Below are 20,330 nucleotides of genomic sequence, written 5' to 3'. Positions count from 1 at the left end.
TGGATGCCACCTGGGCGCCTCCCTAGGAAGGCACTCCAGGCATGTCCAACTGTGAGGAGACGCTGGAGATATTATATCTCTCGGCTGTCCTGGGAAGGCCTCGGTATCCACCCAGAGGAGCTAGAAGAGGTGGCTGGGGAGAGGGAAACCTGGGCCTGTTTGCTTAAGCTACTGCCCCTGCGACCTGAACCCGGATAAAGCGGGTGAAAATGGATGGGTGGATAGAATGCAGATGTAGAGCACAAAGTATGTAGCATTTGCACCACATATAGTTGCATGAGGATGCCATGCATTGAACTTTGAGAATTTGGCTCATGAGACTCGACAGCTAGAGTATTCCAACCATCGGAAATGTGACTCATCAGGTGTCTAATAGTCATTATTTTTGCTAAATTACGCTTTAACTTGGACCCAGTTTATTCTCTGCTTTATAGGAAAACCACACTTGATTGGTAATAGCTCCTACTTGTGAGATAATGCATGTAAACAAGTGATGTTCACAGCAGGACCATGAAGTGCTGTGAATTTTACAATAACTAATTTGAGAAAACAAGCTGCTCACCTTCTCTTTCAGCACAGCCAACTTCTGTGTTTGTTCTGCAACAACTGTTTTCATTTCTGTGCACTGCTTTTCAAAGGTACTGCACTTTTTGGTCACTTCAGTCAGCTAGATATGGAAAACGAATGCAATTACACAACTACCAAAGACAATGTTAAGCTCATGCTTAGCTTCCAAAACAGTGCTGCTTACTTTGTGTTCAGTCTTGAGCAGTTTCTCAGAAACGTCTCGGTGTTGCTCCTCCTTTTGTCTCAGTGATTCCCTTAGATTGTCAATCAGCTCAAGCTTCTCTGATGTTTTGGCCAGTGTGTGTTCCTTCTCCATGAGTGAAGACTCCAGACACTCTTGTGTGCTGCTTAACCTGATTTCAAAATCGGTGTACAAGTCATTTTAGGTGACAAGTGAATCATTTAATGTGTTAATTAACCAATTATTTAATTAATGACAATTTATTTTGGCAGTTTGTGATATAATGTGACTGGTAATCCATATTCTACAAGGATGTTGCCAAAAGTTTTAAATTGCATTTTAAATACAGAAATAGCTGCCAAATGCAGAAACTCACAGCTGAATATGAACATTTTACATTCAAAATATATTAAAAAATACCCCCCTAAATCAGTAAGAATGACACTTAGAGATAGAAACTCTCATTAATGCATGTATGTCGAGTTTTTTTTTTTTTTTTACACATTACTGCAAACCATAATGTGAACTACAAGTTGACTTGTAGCATGTTGTGAGAATGATCATGTTACCCCTTGAGCTGCTCGTTCAAACTGGTGACAAGGAGCTGATGTTTCTCCGCATCTCTGGTCTGCTGACTGCGCAGGCTGGCCACCTGAACCTGAAGCTTCTCAGACTCATTCTGGAAGGTCAGATTATGAGGATCTTTCAGGTCACAATGACAGTGTGTGTGTGTGTGCGTGTGTGTGTGTGTGCGTGTGTGTGCGTGCATGCATGCGCGTGTCACACACCCCGTGAAAGGGTTTTTAAAAATATCAGTTCATACATTAAAAGATGCAAGAGTGAGTTCAACAAAGCCAAACAAGCCCAAAAATTAAGTGCACCCTTTTGTTGTCTGAAGCACATACACCCACACACACACACACCCACCCACACACCTGAGAAACCCAAAATGGACGACCTTCTTCATCTACATCAAAGGTCACCTGTGTTAGAAGGGTGCATTACAAAATCCTATAGTTCTTGGAAAGAGCACATACAAATTACTGTGTATCCAAATACAGAAAATGTCTGAAACCATCCAGATGGGGATGAAGTTCACTGAAAGTGTATAACTGAAAGTTTGTCAAAAATAAACATTACCCCAATTCTGACTGCTCAAATGCAGGCACAGAAAAACACATGTTGTATTTTGGGCTCTGCCAACTCAAACTCAAAATAAGGATTTTCTTGGATGCAAACACCTAATACTGCAGATATGATTTGAGGATTACACTTAACTGTTTTTTTTAAACAATATCAATGCAACCATCAGTATATGTTCACCAGTGTTAACATTTGAAACACTTCCCATCTAAGTGAAAAGTCCCTTGAGAATCCACTATTCTCAACTTTTTTTTCTCAACAACGTATTACAATTCTAGAAATTTTACGAAGTTGCAGGTGTTCTGAAACTCCCAGAGTAAGTTGATGCTCTTATTAACATAAGAGTAGTAACAGCTCATTAGCAAAGCATGCAGATACACTCAAGTCACAGCACATCGGTCTTCTGTGAACAAGGATGAAGCAGAAGATACTCAATAGGTGTTTTATAAGATTGAAACTGTTGGTTACAGATGAAATCAGGAGATCTACCTGTAGAGCCTCAATGCGGGCCTGTAGTTGTAGTCGATCCTCAAGGTCCTGGCATCTCTCCTCCAGTCCAAGGATCTGTTCCTGCAGTTGATTTCTTTCAAGCTCCAATTCTTCCACGACAGACCTTAGACCCTCTGGACACACATGTGTAGAATCGAACGTTTTCGAGTAAACTATTTTTCCATTCCAGTTAAGAGTGATTCATAACATAACCAAGACCAACACATGTCAAGATGTATCCCCAGAGTAACATGTGCAAACAAAAGTGATTTAAAGATGATGAGGTTAGCACAGCCGCAAGAGCAGTGATTACATGGCACACAAAAACCCAGAGAGGTCCACGAGCACCGGCTGTCTGCTACACAGCATGATTAAGGGGTGGTGGTAAATAAGCAAGTCAATGCGGACATGTCTTTTCACTATCTTTAGTCAAATCCTCCCAGTGTGCCTGCCAGTATCCACAAAATGCAGCATCAAAAGAAGGCCTAAACATAATGAAGAGAAATGGCTCATTAAGTGTGCTTTTAGAAGTAGGATTCATTAGACTTTGCTATGTGTGCTTTTAGAATTAGGATTCATTACTTTTAAACGTCTTGCAAAGCTAAAAACATTTAACATCCAACTGCATGTTTTCTATGTTAACCTTGTTTCTGTTTTATTGTTAATAAACAATAAATAATTAATGGATTAATGACTAGCTTAATGAAAATGACATTAACAGCATCAGACCCTGGTGCTCACAACTGATTCCTGTCTGATTCTGTCAAAATTCAGAATATGCCGCATTGATGAAAGAATAGGATTATCACCAAAAATAAATGGTTCCTTGTTTTGGCTTATTTCTCAGTACTTTAAAACCTGTGGAACTCTGAATTACACTGAATCAACACTATAGTATGTTCTTTTACAACATGCTAGAATAAGAATTTCTAATATTTGAAGGTTGTCAACCTTATGTAAGCTGCCCCTGTTGGGATATTTTTTCTTGACCCAGATAGGCCCCAACACTGCCCCGATGAACCGACTGGTTTTGACTGAATTACCCAAGCAAAGTCTTAACACCAAAAGTTCTTTTAGATTAATTTATATGGAATATAATTGAATACAATATAGTCAAAGTATACGTGGTACAAACTCTCCAGTGCACTGGTGCTAGTTGCCTAGAAGTCTACATAACCCAAGTGGATCTCAGCAGAGTCCAAGCAAAAAGTCCTCGTGCTGGGCGATGTCCTCCCTTTCATACCTCATCTCTAAGTTTCGATATCTGCCCCCACCTTTGCTACTCTTCCTTAGAGCCCCCCCGCTCCTCTCTAGCCGTCCATCTCCTTATCTCAAACTGCTTGTTTTGCAGCTTACACTGAATAGGTCCATTCTATTCTCCTCAAGGCCACTGAGGCCTTCTCACTTCTACTCTTCCATAGCCTTTCAGGAAAACATTAAGTTTAAACATTAATTTGTTTACCTTTAAATTTCTTTTTTCCAACACCCCCCCCCCCCCCCCCCCCCCAAAAGCTTGTTGAATGCAGTTGGTGCTACTGCGTATGCAGACGTTTATGTAGTAGCGCTCACTTCGCGTCACAGGTTCAAAATAATGCTCTCTGATTTAACTGGTACACTTGAAAGGAAACTGTATGTTTTATATGTTTGTGTGTTATAATAGTCAAACCGCTTGCATTTCAACTTGTACTATTAGTCAGTGAGTCCAGGACGCTTTTTCATGATTTTTCCCCTTCCCGACCCATCCCTGCGTCTCCCCAGGAGAGAGTGTCTCCCCTCCAGGCTGAGAACCATAGTTTAAAATGAATACATACATGCACGCATGCACACATGCAATACCATGTTAAGTAGATGAGAATTTTTATACACTCATCATGTCCAAAAAAAAAAAAAACCCTTAATATTTCAATACATCAACTTTATCTAAAACCCATAAATGCTTAAAGAAACTCATCAATGGTGGCTGAAAACACTTACCATAGATGAAGGCACTACATTACTACACACTGACAAAAACTTCACTGCATTCAACTTGGACTACAGCCTACGCAACCAAGACTAGGCAGTTCATCCAGCACGCACATGCTCCAAACGGGCTGAGCTCTACAACAAAAAAGCAAACTGCAAACAGAGGCCAACCAAGTGATGCTCCTGCCAGGCTGACAGGGCAACAACAAAAGTGTTTTTAAACAAGGCTGGTGAGATGTTAAAAAATAAAGTAAAATCAATATGCAAGTTCATAAAAATGTAGACATGAATGGGACATGTGCATGCTAGTCTAAACCGTCTAGTGGGCTTCACACCTGAGTCTGGAGCACTGTATTCGGGCCACCAACCTCCCATATTCTCCCCTTCCATGGGAGCAGTGATGCTGGAGATGCTCTGGGGATCCGGAAAAGACCGTCTGTCATCAAACTCAAAGTCCTCCTGAGAAGAAAAGAATAGATGAGAGGCTACAACGAAATGTGTCATAAATTCAAAAAATGCTTGAAGAAAAGGAGACCTACAACATTAGAAAGGAACAATGTGATGAAATGTGTTATGTGAGCTGCACTCAAATACCAAGCACTCAAACACCAAGCCCTGAAGACGACAAGCAAACCGTTGGGTGTTACCAGTTCCAACACTCCTAAAATCATGATCATCATGCCCCTTATGTGCTAGATCATGTGATGGAGCTCAAATGCATTGCATGGTATACACAAGTCAGTTCTAAAATAATTATCTTTTTTGCATGTTTATATTTCTCCATTTTAGCCATTAGATCTCTGCCAGCCTTGTGAACAAGACTAATGGTGATGCCTCGCTCATACCTGCAGGCTGCGGGGCGCAGAGTCCCCAAGCTTCTTGCCCTTCCGTGGACGAAGCCCTCGGGCCTGGGCCAGCTCCTCCTCCAACTCCTGCTGCCGAGTGGCCAGTGCTGGATCGGAGCAGCCAGGAAAGAACCAGTCATCCTCAATCAGTTTTGTGCCACAGGAAAGTATGCGGGACATATACTTAATACTCAGGCCAAGGACAGGGCAGAAGCACAGGGGGAACCACACACACAAGAGAGAAGAATGGGGGGTGGGGGGAGGAATTTTGAGGAAGAAAAAAAAAGTATATATATGGTGGGGGAAATGAAAAATAATCTATAGGAGAGTAAAAGGAAAAGGAGATGTTCAGATACACACATCCATTCGCACACAGCCACACATGACACTTGCAGCCAGGACCAAGAATACCATATTTCGTAAAAGGCTAAATATCATCATACCAGAGAGAAAAGAGTGTAGAGGACATGTCTGCTTTTGTGTAAAGCAGTGATGAACATGTGAGCGTGATGTGAGTGTGACGTATTTTACCATGCACATTTTCAAACTTCAGTTAAACAAAAAACGACAGATGTACAAAGCAGCAGGGCGATCAGCATTCGCAAAAACAACAGACAGACAGCAAGGAAATGTGATTCCATTTATCTCTTCATGCATTTGGAGAACAGGAATTCCTGGCGGTTTGGTAAAAGGGCAAAGCTACGCATTTGGGTGCTGGATGGTGAAGAGAAGCCGAGGAAACACAATCACATCAAATTATAATCTGTAAAGTCTAATCTGTAAAGTCTAATCTGTAAAGTGCTGTGACAACACGAATGATCAGCACAAAACATATTCCCATCTGTTTTGTGGTATCAGGAAGGTTAAAAGAACAGTGAAAATTTTATGGAAGGATTTTGCAGAACAGAAACTATGACAGAGAACTGATTCAATCAATTAGGTCAAAGTATGCTTAAAAGGAATTTCCCAACAGTCTTCAGCTTAATCGCATCAGTTGTGTATAATTGTTTACCACAGACAATTCTGGAACATTTCCATCTATCTCAAAAATGAACAAAAAACTGCTCACTCGAGTCATACTTGTAGCAAAAGCCTATGGGCAGATGTTGAGATATTGCTCATCAACCTGCCTTTGGCTTAGTAGACTCAAGTACAATGGAAAATCTCAAAAATTACTGTGATAATCAACCATAAATACAGTAGATAGTGATTAGGTTGAAACACAATGATAAATTCCTTTAAAAGAGACTTGTACACTGAATTATACAGGGTGAAGTGTGAAATCATTGATAGAGTTTCGACTATCAACCTTTCCCAGCTATTAAGGAGCAATTGCAATACACTAAAAGTAGATAATCAGCACCTCACTAAATATGGAACGCTATGCAGGGCTATTTATCAGAAACAGGACATTTTCTTGCCAAGCACTAAAGATAGAAATTGATTATAAAACACAAAGTGGATTCTCAAAACACATCCACCTGGATAATACCTGCAACAATGTCCTCAAACTGATTAAACAGCCCTGTATATGTTTATATGACCATTTTAACTAAGCAGCACCACTGTTAGAATTTGCGCATCGATTGGTGTTAATCAGTGCAGTGTGAAAAGAGTGTCACTCGTGAGTGTTAATGATGTGAAAGAAACAGCCAAAGGCTCCAGCAAAGGGACTCTGCTCATATCAAGGAAAATATAAGCATTGACCTGACATACACTTAAGCCAAGGCATGGCAAACCCTGAACCTGTATGGAGTCAAATTAGGGTCTTTAATGGTGACGAAAAAAAAAAAAATATCGCAAATATAAGATTAGCATTTTGCATTTTACGTTCCTAATTTGTTTCTGCAATACTTTCCCTCTTTTGCGTTTCTTTCTTTTCTTTGCGTTTCACATTTTATGTTGCTACTTTTTTTTGCAATACTTTCTCCCTTTTGCGTTTCTTTCTTTTGTTTGCGCGTCACTCAGGGTATCTGCACATTTTTAAATCTCAAATTCAATGACTTTTAAGACCTTTTTAATACCTCTCACAAGAAAAAATAATACCAGGGTTGCCAACTTTTCAAGATCTCTTGGAGTGACATTTGAACCTAGAGAAGGTGGCGAGTGTAAATTGTTAATGGGGGGGTGGCGACCGTAAGTTGCTGACGGGGGGGGTGCACAACCTCGCGAAGCAACAGCACGCGGGGACCTCGCGCAGGGGCGGAGCCACCGCGATTACGTCATTGTCGGCACGCGACGGTCGCGACGCGTCACGTATAACCAGCTTGACGCGGCTCAGGGATTACGGCTCACGCAGCGCTGTGCGCAGTGCCCTAGTGCCTGTACATTTACATTGTAATGGTCCAACGAAGGTAATTTAAAAACCAGGACATTTCCTCACTTAAAAAAACCCGGGAAATACGGACGTTTGGTCGCCCTACACAGTAGACAAATCATTTTTGGCACTTACAGTTAAACTGCAGTTAGCAGCGAATGACTCGATATGCATATTACTATTACGAGTGCCATCATATCGCTTGTGTTTTTCAGATTTCATATGAGAATGAAAATGTTAATATTATTATTAACATTTTACTGAGGTCGGTTTGAAATGATCTTTTGAAAACCTGAGCGAATAAAAACAATGCCCTGAAATGCGCCACCACCTCGCACACACCCGACCTCTCTCTTACTTTAACACCAGATGCGCTGCAGCAGCAGTTCAGTTCAGCGAGTGGAAGGAAGCTGAACTGACGCTGAACGTTCACAGCACGCCTTTTGCTCTTGGCCACGCCTCTTTCCCCGCCCCCACACAGAGGGTAAAACCGGAGCAAAGAAAAGAGAGAAGCGCAAAAAAAAAATTATGAACGTAAAATGTGAGACGCAAAGAAAAGCAGTGACGAGCAAACAAAAGAAAGAAACGCAAAAGGGAGAAAGTATTGCAAAAAAAAAGCAGCAACATAAAATGTGAAACGCAAAGAAAAGAAAGAAACGCAAAAGAGGGAAAGTATTGCAGAAACAAATTAGGAACGTAAAATGCAAAATGCTAATCTTATATTTGCGATATTATTTTTTCGTCACCATTAAAGACCCTAATTTGACTCCATAAACCTGAAGAGGTGAACAGTTCTCTGTATCATCACCAACAAGCTAATCAGAAACAGAGAATATAAATCTGCAATTTCGCAAATTTCTGAAGGGAACCTCCAGGAGAAAGGTTTGCCATGCCAAATAAATCCGATTTATGAATATGAAAACTGTGGTTTAGTATTGATTGGGTTTACAATGTAAAGTGTCCGCAATTGAAAGAAGAGGTAATCAATGGTAATAGCTTCAAAAGTTTAAAATATGGGCTCGCAATTACTAAGCCTTTAATATCAGACCACGATATCAGAACACTCAACACCAGACATCGAACACCTGTTAAAATACAGCAGGTAAGTTTAGAGCTGGGCCTTGTGAAGAGGTCATCAGGTCCATAGAGCAAAGAAAGCAGTGGAAATGGAAGGAAACAGAAAGAGCCAGACTACAAGAAATAAAGGAGATGAAGTCAAGATGTCAGCTTCCACTGTACTACCGGGAGATCCCGCAGGTGAAAGGGCTTCTGGGGATCGACGGGTAGTACAGCAGGAGGACCGACACTGGAGCAAGGGGAGCCTGCATGCACAAAACTGAGGGGAAACTGTTCTCTGTGGCTGCACCAATCAAAGCGCAGGATGACGGGTGGAGGGAGGGAGCTTGAGGGCTGGAGACAGGGCTCATCTCGCAGATGGGAGAAAAGAACAAAACCAAAAGCAAAACAAGAGTCATGCTGACACTGGATCAGTCGTACGTGAGAGTATACAAAATAAATCATGACAAAAATGGTTATCATGCTCTCCCTAATAAAACACCTCTGACTTTTACTATTTTTGACACTTGCTGAGAAATGCTATTTGAATTAGAAACTGGTCATAAAATAGATATGAATACGATCCCTCAAGCCCACACGAGTTAAAGTGGGTACTGGGAGTTCGGGAAGTGGAGAACTTGTCAAACTGGGGGAAAATACATTAAAAGAACAGAAGTTCCAGAATGAAACTGATAGGTTATTTATCACACCAAAGGCAGTGTTATCTTAAGCAAAGTTGTTTATCGCATAAATGCTAAAGTATAAATGAATCAGCAAAGAATCAGAAACATGTCTCTGAGTTTTAATGAAATTTCAGAGAGACATGTAGTTTATGCGCTCCTGTGTGTGAACAGTTTATACTTGGCCACAAGAATGGCAGGGAGTGTAGTCTGGCAATAAACTATTAAAACCAAACAATAGGGTTTCCTTGCTTTTGTCTCTCAACCCACTTTAAACCTATACTCTACTATAATTCCACAAACACTCTAAAAATCATCCTTTTCAAGTGCTTTATAATATTTACATTTTGATATAATTATGACTTTCAAAAAGGACCTCCATGCAACATATTTCCTAATAACGGTGGTTTAAACTACTGGGCCCTGAATGTGCTTCCGTATGCAACGTTACCTCGGTGTCTCTCACCAGTTGAACAGCCAGCCCCAAGTGCAACTTCACCAGTTCACTTTCTCAATTTAAGAGGTATTGGGAGTATACTAGCTGATTAAGAACAAATGTTCAGACACCTTATCAAGTCATCCCCTTAAACACACTGATAAAGGTGTAAAATATCTAGCCAAACTGGATAGTTCTTACTCCACCTTGCTAATAGAAACATTTCCCTCTACAGGTCATCAGGTAAAAGGACAATCTGCATAAGGCTGCACTTTTGGTGACATGGAAACACATGGTGTGTGAAGTATTTTGTAACACCAGGCAATGTGAGGCAAATGTGATGCAGATGTGTCTTGTGTTTTGATTGGTGCATTGATGACACCTGCTGCCCGCAGTTGGACTGGCGCGGTGAGATACGCAGCTTCCCGTGATAACTGTCTAGCAAGCACATCACTTGTTGACGAGATAATAGAAACATTCCTCCCTCCCTCTCCTCCCCCTCTCTCTCTCTACTCACCCTCTCTCTCTACTCACCCTCTCTCTCTACTCACCCTCTCTCTCTCTCTCCCTCACCCTCTTCCTCCCTCACCCTTCTCTCTCTCCTCCCTCGCCCTCTCCTCACCCTTTCCCTCTCTCTTCTCCCTCTCTCCTCTCTCTCTCTCTCTCCTCCCTCTCTCTCCCCACCCTCTCTCCTCACCCTCTCTCTCTTCTCTCCCTCTCCTCTCCTCACCCTCTCTCTCCCTCTCCTCTCCTCTCCTCACCCTCTCTCCCTCTCCTCACCCTCTCTCTCTCTCCTCACCCTCTCTCTCCTCCTCGATGTGGGTCATGCGGAGCGTCAGGATGTTCTTCTCCTCCTGAGCCTGGTCCCGTGCGGTCTCAGCCTCCGTCACCATGGTCACCATGTCCTGCCACTCCAGCTGGTTGTGCCCATCGTCTGCGCTGCCAGACTCGCTCGCCTGAAGGACACACAACAGGCCAAAGGGAAACAGGCTCTTTTACACCACACAGTGGAAAGTCAGTTTCGTCAGCGGAAGGTCTGTTTTGTGCCAGTTGTTGGCCATGTCCACATTGTCCCCTTCTTTAATACATTAGATTGAACTCAATGCAAACAAACATCAAGACGTCCATGAGCCGAGGACAGCATTAGAGACGAGAGACACAGGAGGGCTCCAGCTTCTGGGCACCTCAGTTTGAAGTGGAATCAGCATCACCATGTGTGAGGGAAGGTGGAGGTTCACCCTACCTGCGACGCTGCTCTCTTGGTCACCTGTTCCAGGTCTGCCTGCATCTTCCTCTGCTGTTCCTCATACACCACCAACTTCGCCTCTAGAATATCTGCACACATTGGGTCAAACAGAAAAAACTACTGTACAGCAAAGTACACCAAACGTGCAACGCATCTCAGTCTACAGTACAGTACATTTTCTTCTTTCCTCACCATTTTTGGCCTTGAACTCGTGGTACTGTTCAAGTCTGCTCAACATCTCCTCTCTGTCCTCCTCAAGCTCACGGACCCGGCCACGCAGGGCAGTTACATCAGGACCCACACTACCAGACTGGGGTTTAAAAGTGAGAAACGCTGTATGTTTGTATGTTGTTTGTTGTTGCCACTAAACAAACTATAGGCTCTGATTGTTTCAAAAAAGTACTGAATGTGAATTTCAGTACATTGCAGTAGTGTGTCTTCCACACTAAAACCGGTATCTTTGTCTCACCTGAGCTTTCTTCAACTCATCTTCCAGTTGTTTGATGCGAGACTTGGACCATGCTTTCATCTTTAGGAACTTGGCTTCTGACTTACTGGCTTCATCTGCTTTTACCTTGACTTGGACTGATCGCCCGCATAAAGAAGTGAGACCAGAAATCAATCATTAACATGTAAGAACACAGACGGATTTCACTCAGCACTTCCTCATGCCTGTTCAGGTAAACAATCTCAAAAATGCCCTTCAGGTGAAATTCATATGTTAATATGCCAATCCTACAGGCACATGACTGCTACGGAACTGAACCTCAACACTAATTCTCTAACAGGAACACTAAGCATCTCATGAATATGCATGCACATTGTAGACATTATCAGAAACACTTGCACTCATCAGAGTATTAGGTACATGTATCTCACATGCATATGTCACAGGTGTACAGTTTCAGTCTGGCGTTTTTCTGTGGTAGTGAGAGCAGCACTGGTATGGTACCTACATAATTAGAGAGCCTGCCCCTCTGTCTCACACACATCAAAAGATATTAAAGTCTCTTCAGCTCCATAAGACTCTTAATTCTTAAACAAGACCAACATTGGATACCTTCAAGGTCCGCGAGTCTCTGGGTCACTGCCGTGTTGAGGGGCGGACAGTCAGGAGCGTGTGTGGGCGTGGCCTGCTGAGGCGAGGGCTGCCTCCCCACCTCTGGCTGCACCTTCTCCGACGCCTCACTCTCGTGTTTCTCCACCACCCTGCGGAGCTCCTCCTGGTGTTTCTCCATGAGGTCGCGTACCTGCGCCCGCATGATGTGCTTCTCGGCCTCCAGCTTGGACTGAACGTTGTCCCGCTCACCCTGCAGACGCAGCAGACGCTCGCCAAGCTCCTGCACACGCAATACAGGACTTTTAGCTTTGGAAAATAAAGCATAGATCCAACTCATGAAATAAAAAAAAAAAACAGACATATATTATACGTACTATAATACACGGAAATATACTATATATAAAGTACACATTATTTTTCCAAATATTTTGGAGTTATTCTTCCCTCAATACATAATTATTATTAACAAATATTTAAAACTTATGGCTCGACATTATGTTCATTATGTTTAGGCGTTTATTCCATTCATCTGCTTTAGACTGGATTTCAACACATCAAAAACCTAAAATAAATATATTTATTTCATAGTAGTAGAAGTGGTGGAGAGAACACAAAAAAAATGAGGAGAGGGATGAGATTAAACTATCTGTGCCACTCACACACACGCACACGTTTTTTGGATTTGTCACCTTGATGTGCTGGTCTCTACTGTCCACCTCTCCCTGGAGGACATCGATCACTTGAGCTTTGCCCAGGAGCACTTCTTCCTTCTCGTGTAGCTTCTGTTTAAGAGCCTTCAGGAGCTGAGAACATACGCAGCATTACAGAGAACTACTGTTAGAGGCAACCAGCATTACAGCTAGTGCTAAACTTTACAGGTTTCAGCAACTACTTTGCCTGTTAAAATCTCTCTCGTCCCAGAAGTTCCACAGCGTTCCTACCTGTTCGAGATCTGAGCTGGCATCTGACTTGGCTGCAAGCCTGAAGAGCTCCTGCTCGTGCATTCGGTTCACCTCCGTTAATTTGTTGTCTTTTTCCAAAATTATGTCTTTGAATGTCTGGATCTGTGGTTTTGAAATGCTCATTAGAGAAATTAATTGAATCCAAAATGCAGTAGGACCCCAATGCGCCTGAATGAGCGAACGATGATGAAACTCACATTTTGCTTGTACATGGTCTCCTTCTTCTCAAACTGGGCTCTCTCGTCCACCAGCAGCTCCTTGAGGCTGTCGCTCTGCTCCTTCAGGAGGCTGCACTGCTCCTCTCCGTCTCCCACCTTCTTGGTCAGGCTCTGCACCAGCATCTGGAGCTCCTGCATGGAGGCGCTACCATCCACCGAATGCTCCTGCAGTCACATACCCACCATGTAAACAGAGGAACCTCCCCGCCTGAGAAGAGCTGTCAGAGGGGCGGCACTGCCCTGCGAAATGCCCACTTCTGCTCCGAGTTCCTCACCTTGCTGTCCTGAGGCACTGGCTGGGCTGCGGTCTCAGGATGCTCTCCAGAGACTGCCACCTGCAGGTGGATGATGTAGGCCTCCTTTTCCGCCAGACGCTTGTCTCGCTCCACCAACATGGCGTCCATCTCGATCCCACGCTGCCTCTGGGCTTCCAGTTCCTGCGTCTGAAACACGAGATGAGGAGTCAGACTTGTTGAATCTGTGATAACTACTTTGTATTGTAGTTGCTCGTTTTAGAAAGTTTGAGCAATTATATTTCTTGTAAAATACAACAGATTTTTTATAATCTCACACAATGCGCACACGCACGCACACACACACACACACACACACACTTCACCCATGAAGTGCAAACACTGTATGCCAGGCAGAAGTAAAGGTCCTACAAAGTGTAATATCCTCTGTGCAGGGACAGACACAAAACACCCATAGTACCTCCAACAGCACCTGAAAGATGAGCTGATGACGGAGAGCCTGAGTCAAACGGAGGATGTGGTCATAGAAGCAGATGAGGTACTAAGGCAAAAATAAGCCTGTCCGTGGACCCACACACAGACAGCAGAGGTGCCGGACAAGCCGTCACTAATGAGAACCAAGTGGCAGGTTCTAATGTGGTATATACAAGAACATACGCAAGGCATGGACACACCCAAGCCAAATGGGAGGAGCCACAGAGAGTAGTGGAGATCAAGATCTTATTGGACATTCAGAGATTAACAAGTAGTGGCGCGTCAACCAGTATAACTGAAGTGTATCATAGCAAGAGATGTAGAGGTAGGCAAAACAGCAGTGAAGAACACAAGGTTTCCAGAGAAACAGAACAGGTCAGAGGTTCTTCAATCAGCTGTGGCAGCTAAATCTGCTGGAACAGCTGACAAAGGACCTCTATCTGAAATATGTTTCTCCAGAAACTCACCATCATTTTGTCTGCTCCCGCCTCCCATTTATCTGTCCGTATATTGGATTTAAATATCGACTTGTTCATATACAAACTGTTCCCTCCTACTAATTCAGAAGCACTCTGCTTGCACAGCTAACGGAGAAGGTCTGTCAGAAACGTCCTGCAAAACTTGGTGTTCCCAGGACTGCACTCCCCTGGACAGAGGTCTCTGGAGATGTTCCTGGGATCTGCTGGAGGCATTCTCCCCCAGTGCTCGGATCACTATGGGAACAACTGTTGTTAACATTTTCCATGTCTTTTCCAGCTCTTCTCTCAGCAACTGGTATTTCTCCAGGTTGTTGGGTTCCTTGATCATGACGCTGCTATCACTGATATTGCTACATCCATCACTACAGATCTCTTCTGCTGGAAGTCCCACAGAATCGTAGCTTAGTCATTCTCCACCACCGTCTGGTGCGTTTCCCACTTTGATCTTCCTCTAGCTCATACTCCACACACACACACACACACACACACTCACACACTCACACACACACACACACACACACACACTCACACTCACACACACACTCACACTCACACACACACACACTCACACACACACACTCACACACACACACTCACACACACACACTCACACACACACACTCACACACACACACTCACACACACACACTCACACACACACTCACACACTGATGGCAGGGCCTGCAGTACCTTTAGGTTCAGCTGCTGCTCCATATCTTCCAGCTTCTTCTTCAGTAGGAGGATCTTACCCCTGCTGGCTCCGCCCAGCTCCGCCTCCCCTGCCTCCCCACTGCCACTCTGAAGAGGGAAGACGCCATCAACCACAACGCAGACATACCAGCGCACATCAACACACTAATGCGGCAGGGGTCACGTTCATCGCTCCACGTGGAAACAAAAGGAAAAATGAACGCGGCTGCGTAGGATGCGGGTCTGAACCCGACAGCTAGCAGAACACTCTCGTACCCGTTTAAATGGGACAGGCGAGGCCACGCCCCCAGCTGCCCTCTGCTGTTTCCGTAGCTCCTCCAGTTGAGAGTTCAGAGAGGTGACCTTTGCCTTGTTCTGGAGGCGCATCTTAGACAGCTTGGCCTCACATGACTCCTGTTCAGCCTGGGGGGTTTATGGAGGAGCATCGGGTTAAGGAGCTGCAGCCACTCTGTGCCACAATCACACTGCACCTCTGTGACACATGGACAGTGCAAGCACTGGCACTTTAATACAATATAATTCCAAGTGGAACGGTGGTCATGTTTTGAAAATTACCAACAATAATCTCAATGAATTAAAGCTCAAAACTAAATAATAAAACCTGGCACATGTCCACAAGACTATACCTTGTGATTTAAATATGAAGAATTCTGCTTATTAACTACTGAACAGTTGTGATATGAGCATAATAATGTTAATTATTATTTCCAAGCAGTGGGCTTCCAGACTGCTAAGAAAACATGTATGGAGATAACACTGAATCTCCATTGTTCCTGCACTTAGACTGTACTTTGCTCAACACACACAGTCTGGCACCAGTTACACTTTTTTTCATAAAGACGCTCCCCATTGGTTAACCCTTTAATAAGAAGTGCAAGGCCACTCAAGGCCAAAGAACATCCACTCCAGGCTCAAATAAACATCCCATAACCAGCACAGATGTAATGTCCATTCTTGGGATGATATAGAGTAAATATTGTAAATGAGATACATCTTCTAGAATAAATGTGTGTGAGAGCAAATGAAATGTTCATGTGGCATTATAAAGGTTAAATACTGACTTCTACTGTTTTAACCAAAAGCGTTCATTAGATGAAACGCTAAATCAAATCAATCCCTTGACTGACTCATTTGGAATGTGTGAAATGTAGGAAAAGAAAATTATTTCCTAAATTGTTTATTTCAATACTGAGAAAAGAGCAATACCACACAACCCAGTACAGAGATAGACCCAGTACAGAGATAGACCCAGTACAGAGATCATACATCAATCATACATTTTGCAGTTCTATTCTGCCATTTTCTGGGTGGGAGACTAATTACCTTGAGCTGTTCATCTTTCGTGTGGAGAGCTGCATCTTTCTCCCTGATTATCTCCTTTAACTGGGCTACCAGCTGCTCCATCTGAGCCAAACGCTCTGTCACCTCCGTCAGCGGGGGTCCACCACCTCCACCACCTCCCTGTGGGGACCCTGGGGCCTGAGAGAGGGAAGGAGAGAAGGGATATGACATGGAGGGTGAAAGGGTGAACTGAGCTGTAGTCTCTTTATTCCTATTGGTCACTTTGTGCTTGTAATAACAGCTTTCCAACAGAAAGCCTTAAAGGTGTCTTAAGTCGAAAAGACTTTAAAAAGGACAGAAATATGATAACTCAAATTATTTGTTAATGCCTTTTAACAAGGGTATGTCTTTCGACATTATTCTTAGCATTAGTGGCTCATATAATAGCTTTCAGGTCACAATCACTGTTGCAGTGAAGAAGCCAATATCTGATCTGGGCTTTTGCTGAAAGACTGAATACCTGATCATGTGATCACCTGAACAACCAATTGAAAGATAAACAGAAACCGACCCAGTGGACAGCTGGGGGACTTTCCTAGTCAGGAAAGACTAGGATCACACAGAAATCTCAGGAAAGACACCAGCGCGTAGCCAGGCCAACGTGGTCAGTACAATAGACACACAATCCACAGTGGTTTATAACAGAAAAGCATGTACCACAGGAAGCAAAAGACCTTATCAGCGAGGCAGACCAACACAGTCAAAGCAGTGACATCAGTGCTGGCCTTCAACACACACTGGCTAATCCCCCCCACCCCCCTCATGAGGCCTTAAAGCCTTAAATGTGTCTACTCATCAGTGCTGTCTCACACATTGCTGGAACCATGAGCATTGCAGACTGGCTGAGACTTTGGCACCGGTAACTGCGGCAAACTAAACAAGCCTCTAGTGTCTAAGCTCAGAGTCAGAAAAGGCTAGTGACCTTTTTTATTAATAGTACAATAATGAAGAGTTAAAAAATGTTAAGAGGGCTTTACAAGAGTTTAATACCTGATTGCAGTAATTATAATAGTAATAACCACATAATGTCTAGGCTTACACACCAAAACATTCAGTGTCCTACTCACCCCTTGGGCAGAGCCACCCTCATCAGTGGAAAACCACTTCAGCATGGTTTAGATGGCAAGCCTTTGAAAAAACAAAAACATATTTTTCATTAATATACAGTGGTGCTGTAATAACTTAATGCACCATTGCTTTCCCCAATAAGATGGGCAGGGTGACTCGACCTTTCCCAGCAGAATAATACCTCTTTGTCTTGGCTATGTACAGTCACTCACTTCCATTTTGCAGGGTAAAGTTAAGACTGTGCAGAGAAGACGATATACTGGCAGCCTTGTCTTTATCAGAGACGACTGCAGTGCTCTGCCTGTGTAAAAACGTTCTGACTGGTAGACAGTTTTCCAGGTCAGTATTCAAATATTAATGATGGATGGTAACAGTCTTGGTGTCCCATGTGGGAGGCTGCAAACCTCCTACACGTGAAACTGCACATTCACATTAAACATCTCCAAAATTCAGCAGGCCTGAAAAAAAATATCTATAAAAAACATCAAGAATGAACGTCTGCTGTTTTCTTGACAGCCCAGTTTTTTTTAAAGGAATTACAACTGAGACATTCATTGCTGAACATAGAGCATTTGGCATAATGCAATAAATGTATGCAACACTGAGCTGTTTACATGAAGATCTGAAAGAGTTGGCTATGGAAATAACCATACATCCATGCAACCGTAATCCATCAACAACCCCAAGGCATTATGAAGTGATGGTAAAGACATGTGAACATTACACAGGTGTCGTAGCAGAAGTGGATCAAACTGCATCACTGCGAGGACTTCAACCCTCTTACGCCGCAAGATCACTGCTGAGGTGAATTTGATATTCAGCCTCATAAACTAAATACAGACCTTAGTGAGGCTGATAAAACATACAAACGCCATTTGAATTTAAAGACAAGTTATTTCTGACCAGCATGAATGTGTGAGAAGGAAAGATGATCAGGACAAACCGGCTCCCCCGTCCCACGTAAGTCACCCGCACCGAACCTGTTGGCCGGGCTGCTCCCTCCTTCCTTTACTTTGGCAGAGGACGTTTACACAGTAGTCCTACTATCGTATTTAGCCTCAATACATCTTACCGGAACCAATTATTACAACTACAACTATAACGCAGTTCAAAGTCCACACACTTCACTAACAAGCAGCTGCTGGTCAGTGTGTGGAAGACCAATATGACGGTGAAATATCCACATACTGTAGCAGAGGCGCAGCTAGCTGTGTTAGCTGTGCTACCCGAGCAGCCCGACCTCTCACTGTAGGCCGTGTGAGATCAGACATTACCCCGACCACCACCGTCCGCTCCTCCGCCGTTAGCTAAACGGCTAACCAGAGCCACGGTGATGACATGAGGCGACACCTTCCATGCGGGCTCACCTGTTTTGTAGTATCATAGATCGTAACTAAATATCGGCCGCAAAATGTTTTATTCTACATGTCTGCAAATACGGTGAAATCCCGAGATATTCTGAGGTATTCTCTCATCTGCCCCGGGAAACCATCTTTGTCAGGTGGGCGAACCACATTTCTGACGCATGCGCGGTGCGAACACGTTTCTGACGCATGCGCATGCGCTTGTGCTATGTACGTTCTCTGTGCGCGACATTATTGTGACTTTCAAAACCTGTTTTCACTGTGTGACATAAAGGAAAGTAAAATGTTTATTTCATCGCTCCAGAACAGCACAGGGAAGAGGGGAGGGTCGCACCTTTGTTGCGGTAGTATAATGCTGGGGCAAAAGAAGGAAAACTTGCTCCAGGAACATCGTGACTCATATCTTTATGTATTTATCATTATTTTACTCATTTACTTTACTCTCATTTATTTTCATTTTTGAGTTGCACACTTGGTGTTTTATATGAAAAACTAATTTTGATTAAAACAAATAAATAAAACAAATAAACAACTGTAAACTTAAAGTTACTTTGATGCTGGAAATTCATTCATTCGAATTGTCTTAATATGCAGGAGAGACATATTTATATCTAGGGACAGCAAACCAATGTTATTTGTCCAAGAACGCGTTTGATTGTTATATAGGCTGTAATAATTCAGGATCATTTTCCACCCAGTAATGCCTGCATTAATAATAGGAATATTGCAATATTGCATTTTTGTACAGTGTACACTTACACTTATGGTCAACATAAACTGGTATTTCTACCGACTGAAAGTTGTGAGGTTTGTTGTGTGATTTAAAAAAAATAATTTTCAAAAAAATAGAAAATGCTTACAGTGCAACATCATGTACATAGGGAGAACAATATCAAAATGTGGCCTCTTCCCCAGTGCCAAGTAAGGCTAACATAAAAATAGCTACTCCACACAATGAATCAGCAGGAACTTGCTCACACTGGAAACTGGAATGAATTGGCCTTGGGGGATATTTTTGTCATTTCAAAGGAGAATTCTTTTAGGGCTGTATGATGGATCTCTTCTTGACTTTCACCATGCTGGCTTTGAACATACTCACCAGTGTCACTCCACATCAGTGTTCTGAATTAGAGAATTTATAAACAGATCGTTTATGGCCGTTCTATCCTTAACCATGAAACATCAAGGGATAACCTGTGTGTTGTCATTACATTGCAATAAATATTTCTGTTACAAAACATAGCAGTATTTTCAAAACAGCATTTCAGTGTAGTACTTTGTCCACATCTTGCGGTGCTAGACTTAATTGTACGTGATCTGCACATGCATATTTTAATGAGGAAACAAGATATAATTGAACAGGAATATCAAGAATGACAGAAAGCAAACAAAAAGGTGAGCAGATCTTGGACCATGGAAATATGCCATATTGATGAGTTACAGTGATTAATAGATTTGATTATAGACTGATTTA

General features: G+C 43.0%; 1 protein-coding gene across 4 annotated transcripts in view; it reads right to left on the bottom strand.

The window, feature by feature from the left end:
* The window catches only part of LOC143490391 (uncharacterized), a 37,337-nt gene extending 18,340 nt beyond the window's left edge, over window positions 1-18,997 (bottom strand). For 2 of the 4 annotated variants that reach the window (XM_076989107.1, XM_076989121.1), the window contains exons 1-20: window positions 18,860-18,997; window positions 17,492-17,552; window positions 16,407-16,562; window positions 15,339-15,485; window positions 15,063-15,170; window positions 13,441-13,608; window positions 13,145-13,330; window positions 12,927-13,049; window positions 12,675-12,788; window positions 11,986-12,265; window positions 11,395-11,510; window positions 11,118-11,235; window positions 10,923-11,014; window positions 10,479-10,635; window positions 5,191-5,297; window positions 4,681-4,804; window positions 2,381-2,514; window positions 1,318-1,427; window positions 752-920; window positions 563-667 (exon numbers count right to left, since the gene is read on the bottom strand). In XM_076989107.1, coding sequence (XP_076845222.1) covers window positions 563-667; window positions 752-920; window positions 1,318-1,427; window positions 2,381-2,514; window positions 4,681-4,804; window positions 5,191-5,297; window positions 10,479-10,635; window positions 10,923-11,014; window positions 11,118-11,235; window positions 11,395-11,510; window positions 11,986-12,265; window positions 12,675-12,788; window positions 12,927-13,049; window positions 13,145-13,330; window positions 13,441-13,608; window positions 15,063-15,170; window positions 15,339-15,485; window positions 16,407-16,562; window positions 17,492-17,536 — 2,559 coding nt within the window. In that variant the 5' untranslated portion in view covers window positions 17,537-17,552; window positions 18,860-18,997. Of the gene's footprint in view, window positions 1-562; window positions 668-751; window positions 921-1,317; window positions 1,428-2,380; window positions 2,515-4,680; window positions 4,805-5,190; window positions 5,298-10,478; window positions 10,636-10,922; window positions 11,015-11,117; window positions 11,236-11,394; window positions 11,511-11,985; window positions 12,266-12,674; window positions 12,789-12,926; window positions 13,050-13,144; window positions 13,331-13,440; window positions 13,609-15,062; window positions 15,171-15,338; window positions 15,486-16,406; window positions 16,563-17,491; window positions 17,553-17,673; window positions 17,737-18,859 lie in introns of those variants that run through there. The other 2 variants (XM_076989122.1, XM_076989117.1) reach the window with 2 other exon arrangements.
* Between the last annotated feature and the right edge of the window lie 1,333 nt (window positions 18,998-20,330).

This window comes from Brachyhypopomus gauderio, chromosome 2, assembly GCF_052324685.1.
Source record: "Brachyhypopomus gauderio isolate BG-103 chromosome 2, BGAUD_0.2, whole genome shotgun sequence".
Taxonomy (NCBI): domain Eukaryota; kingdom Metazoa; phylum Chordata; class Actinopteri; order Gymnotiformes; family Hypopomidae; genus Brachyhypopomus; species Brachyhypopomus gauderio.
Note: the sequence above shows the minus strand (reverse complement) of the source record. Positions and strands in the feature narration are given on the sequence as shown.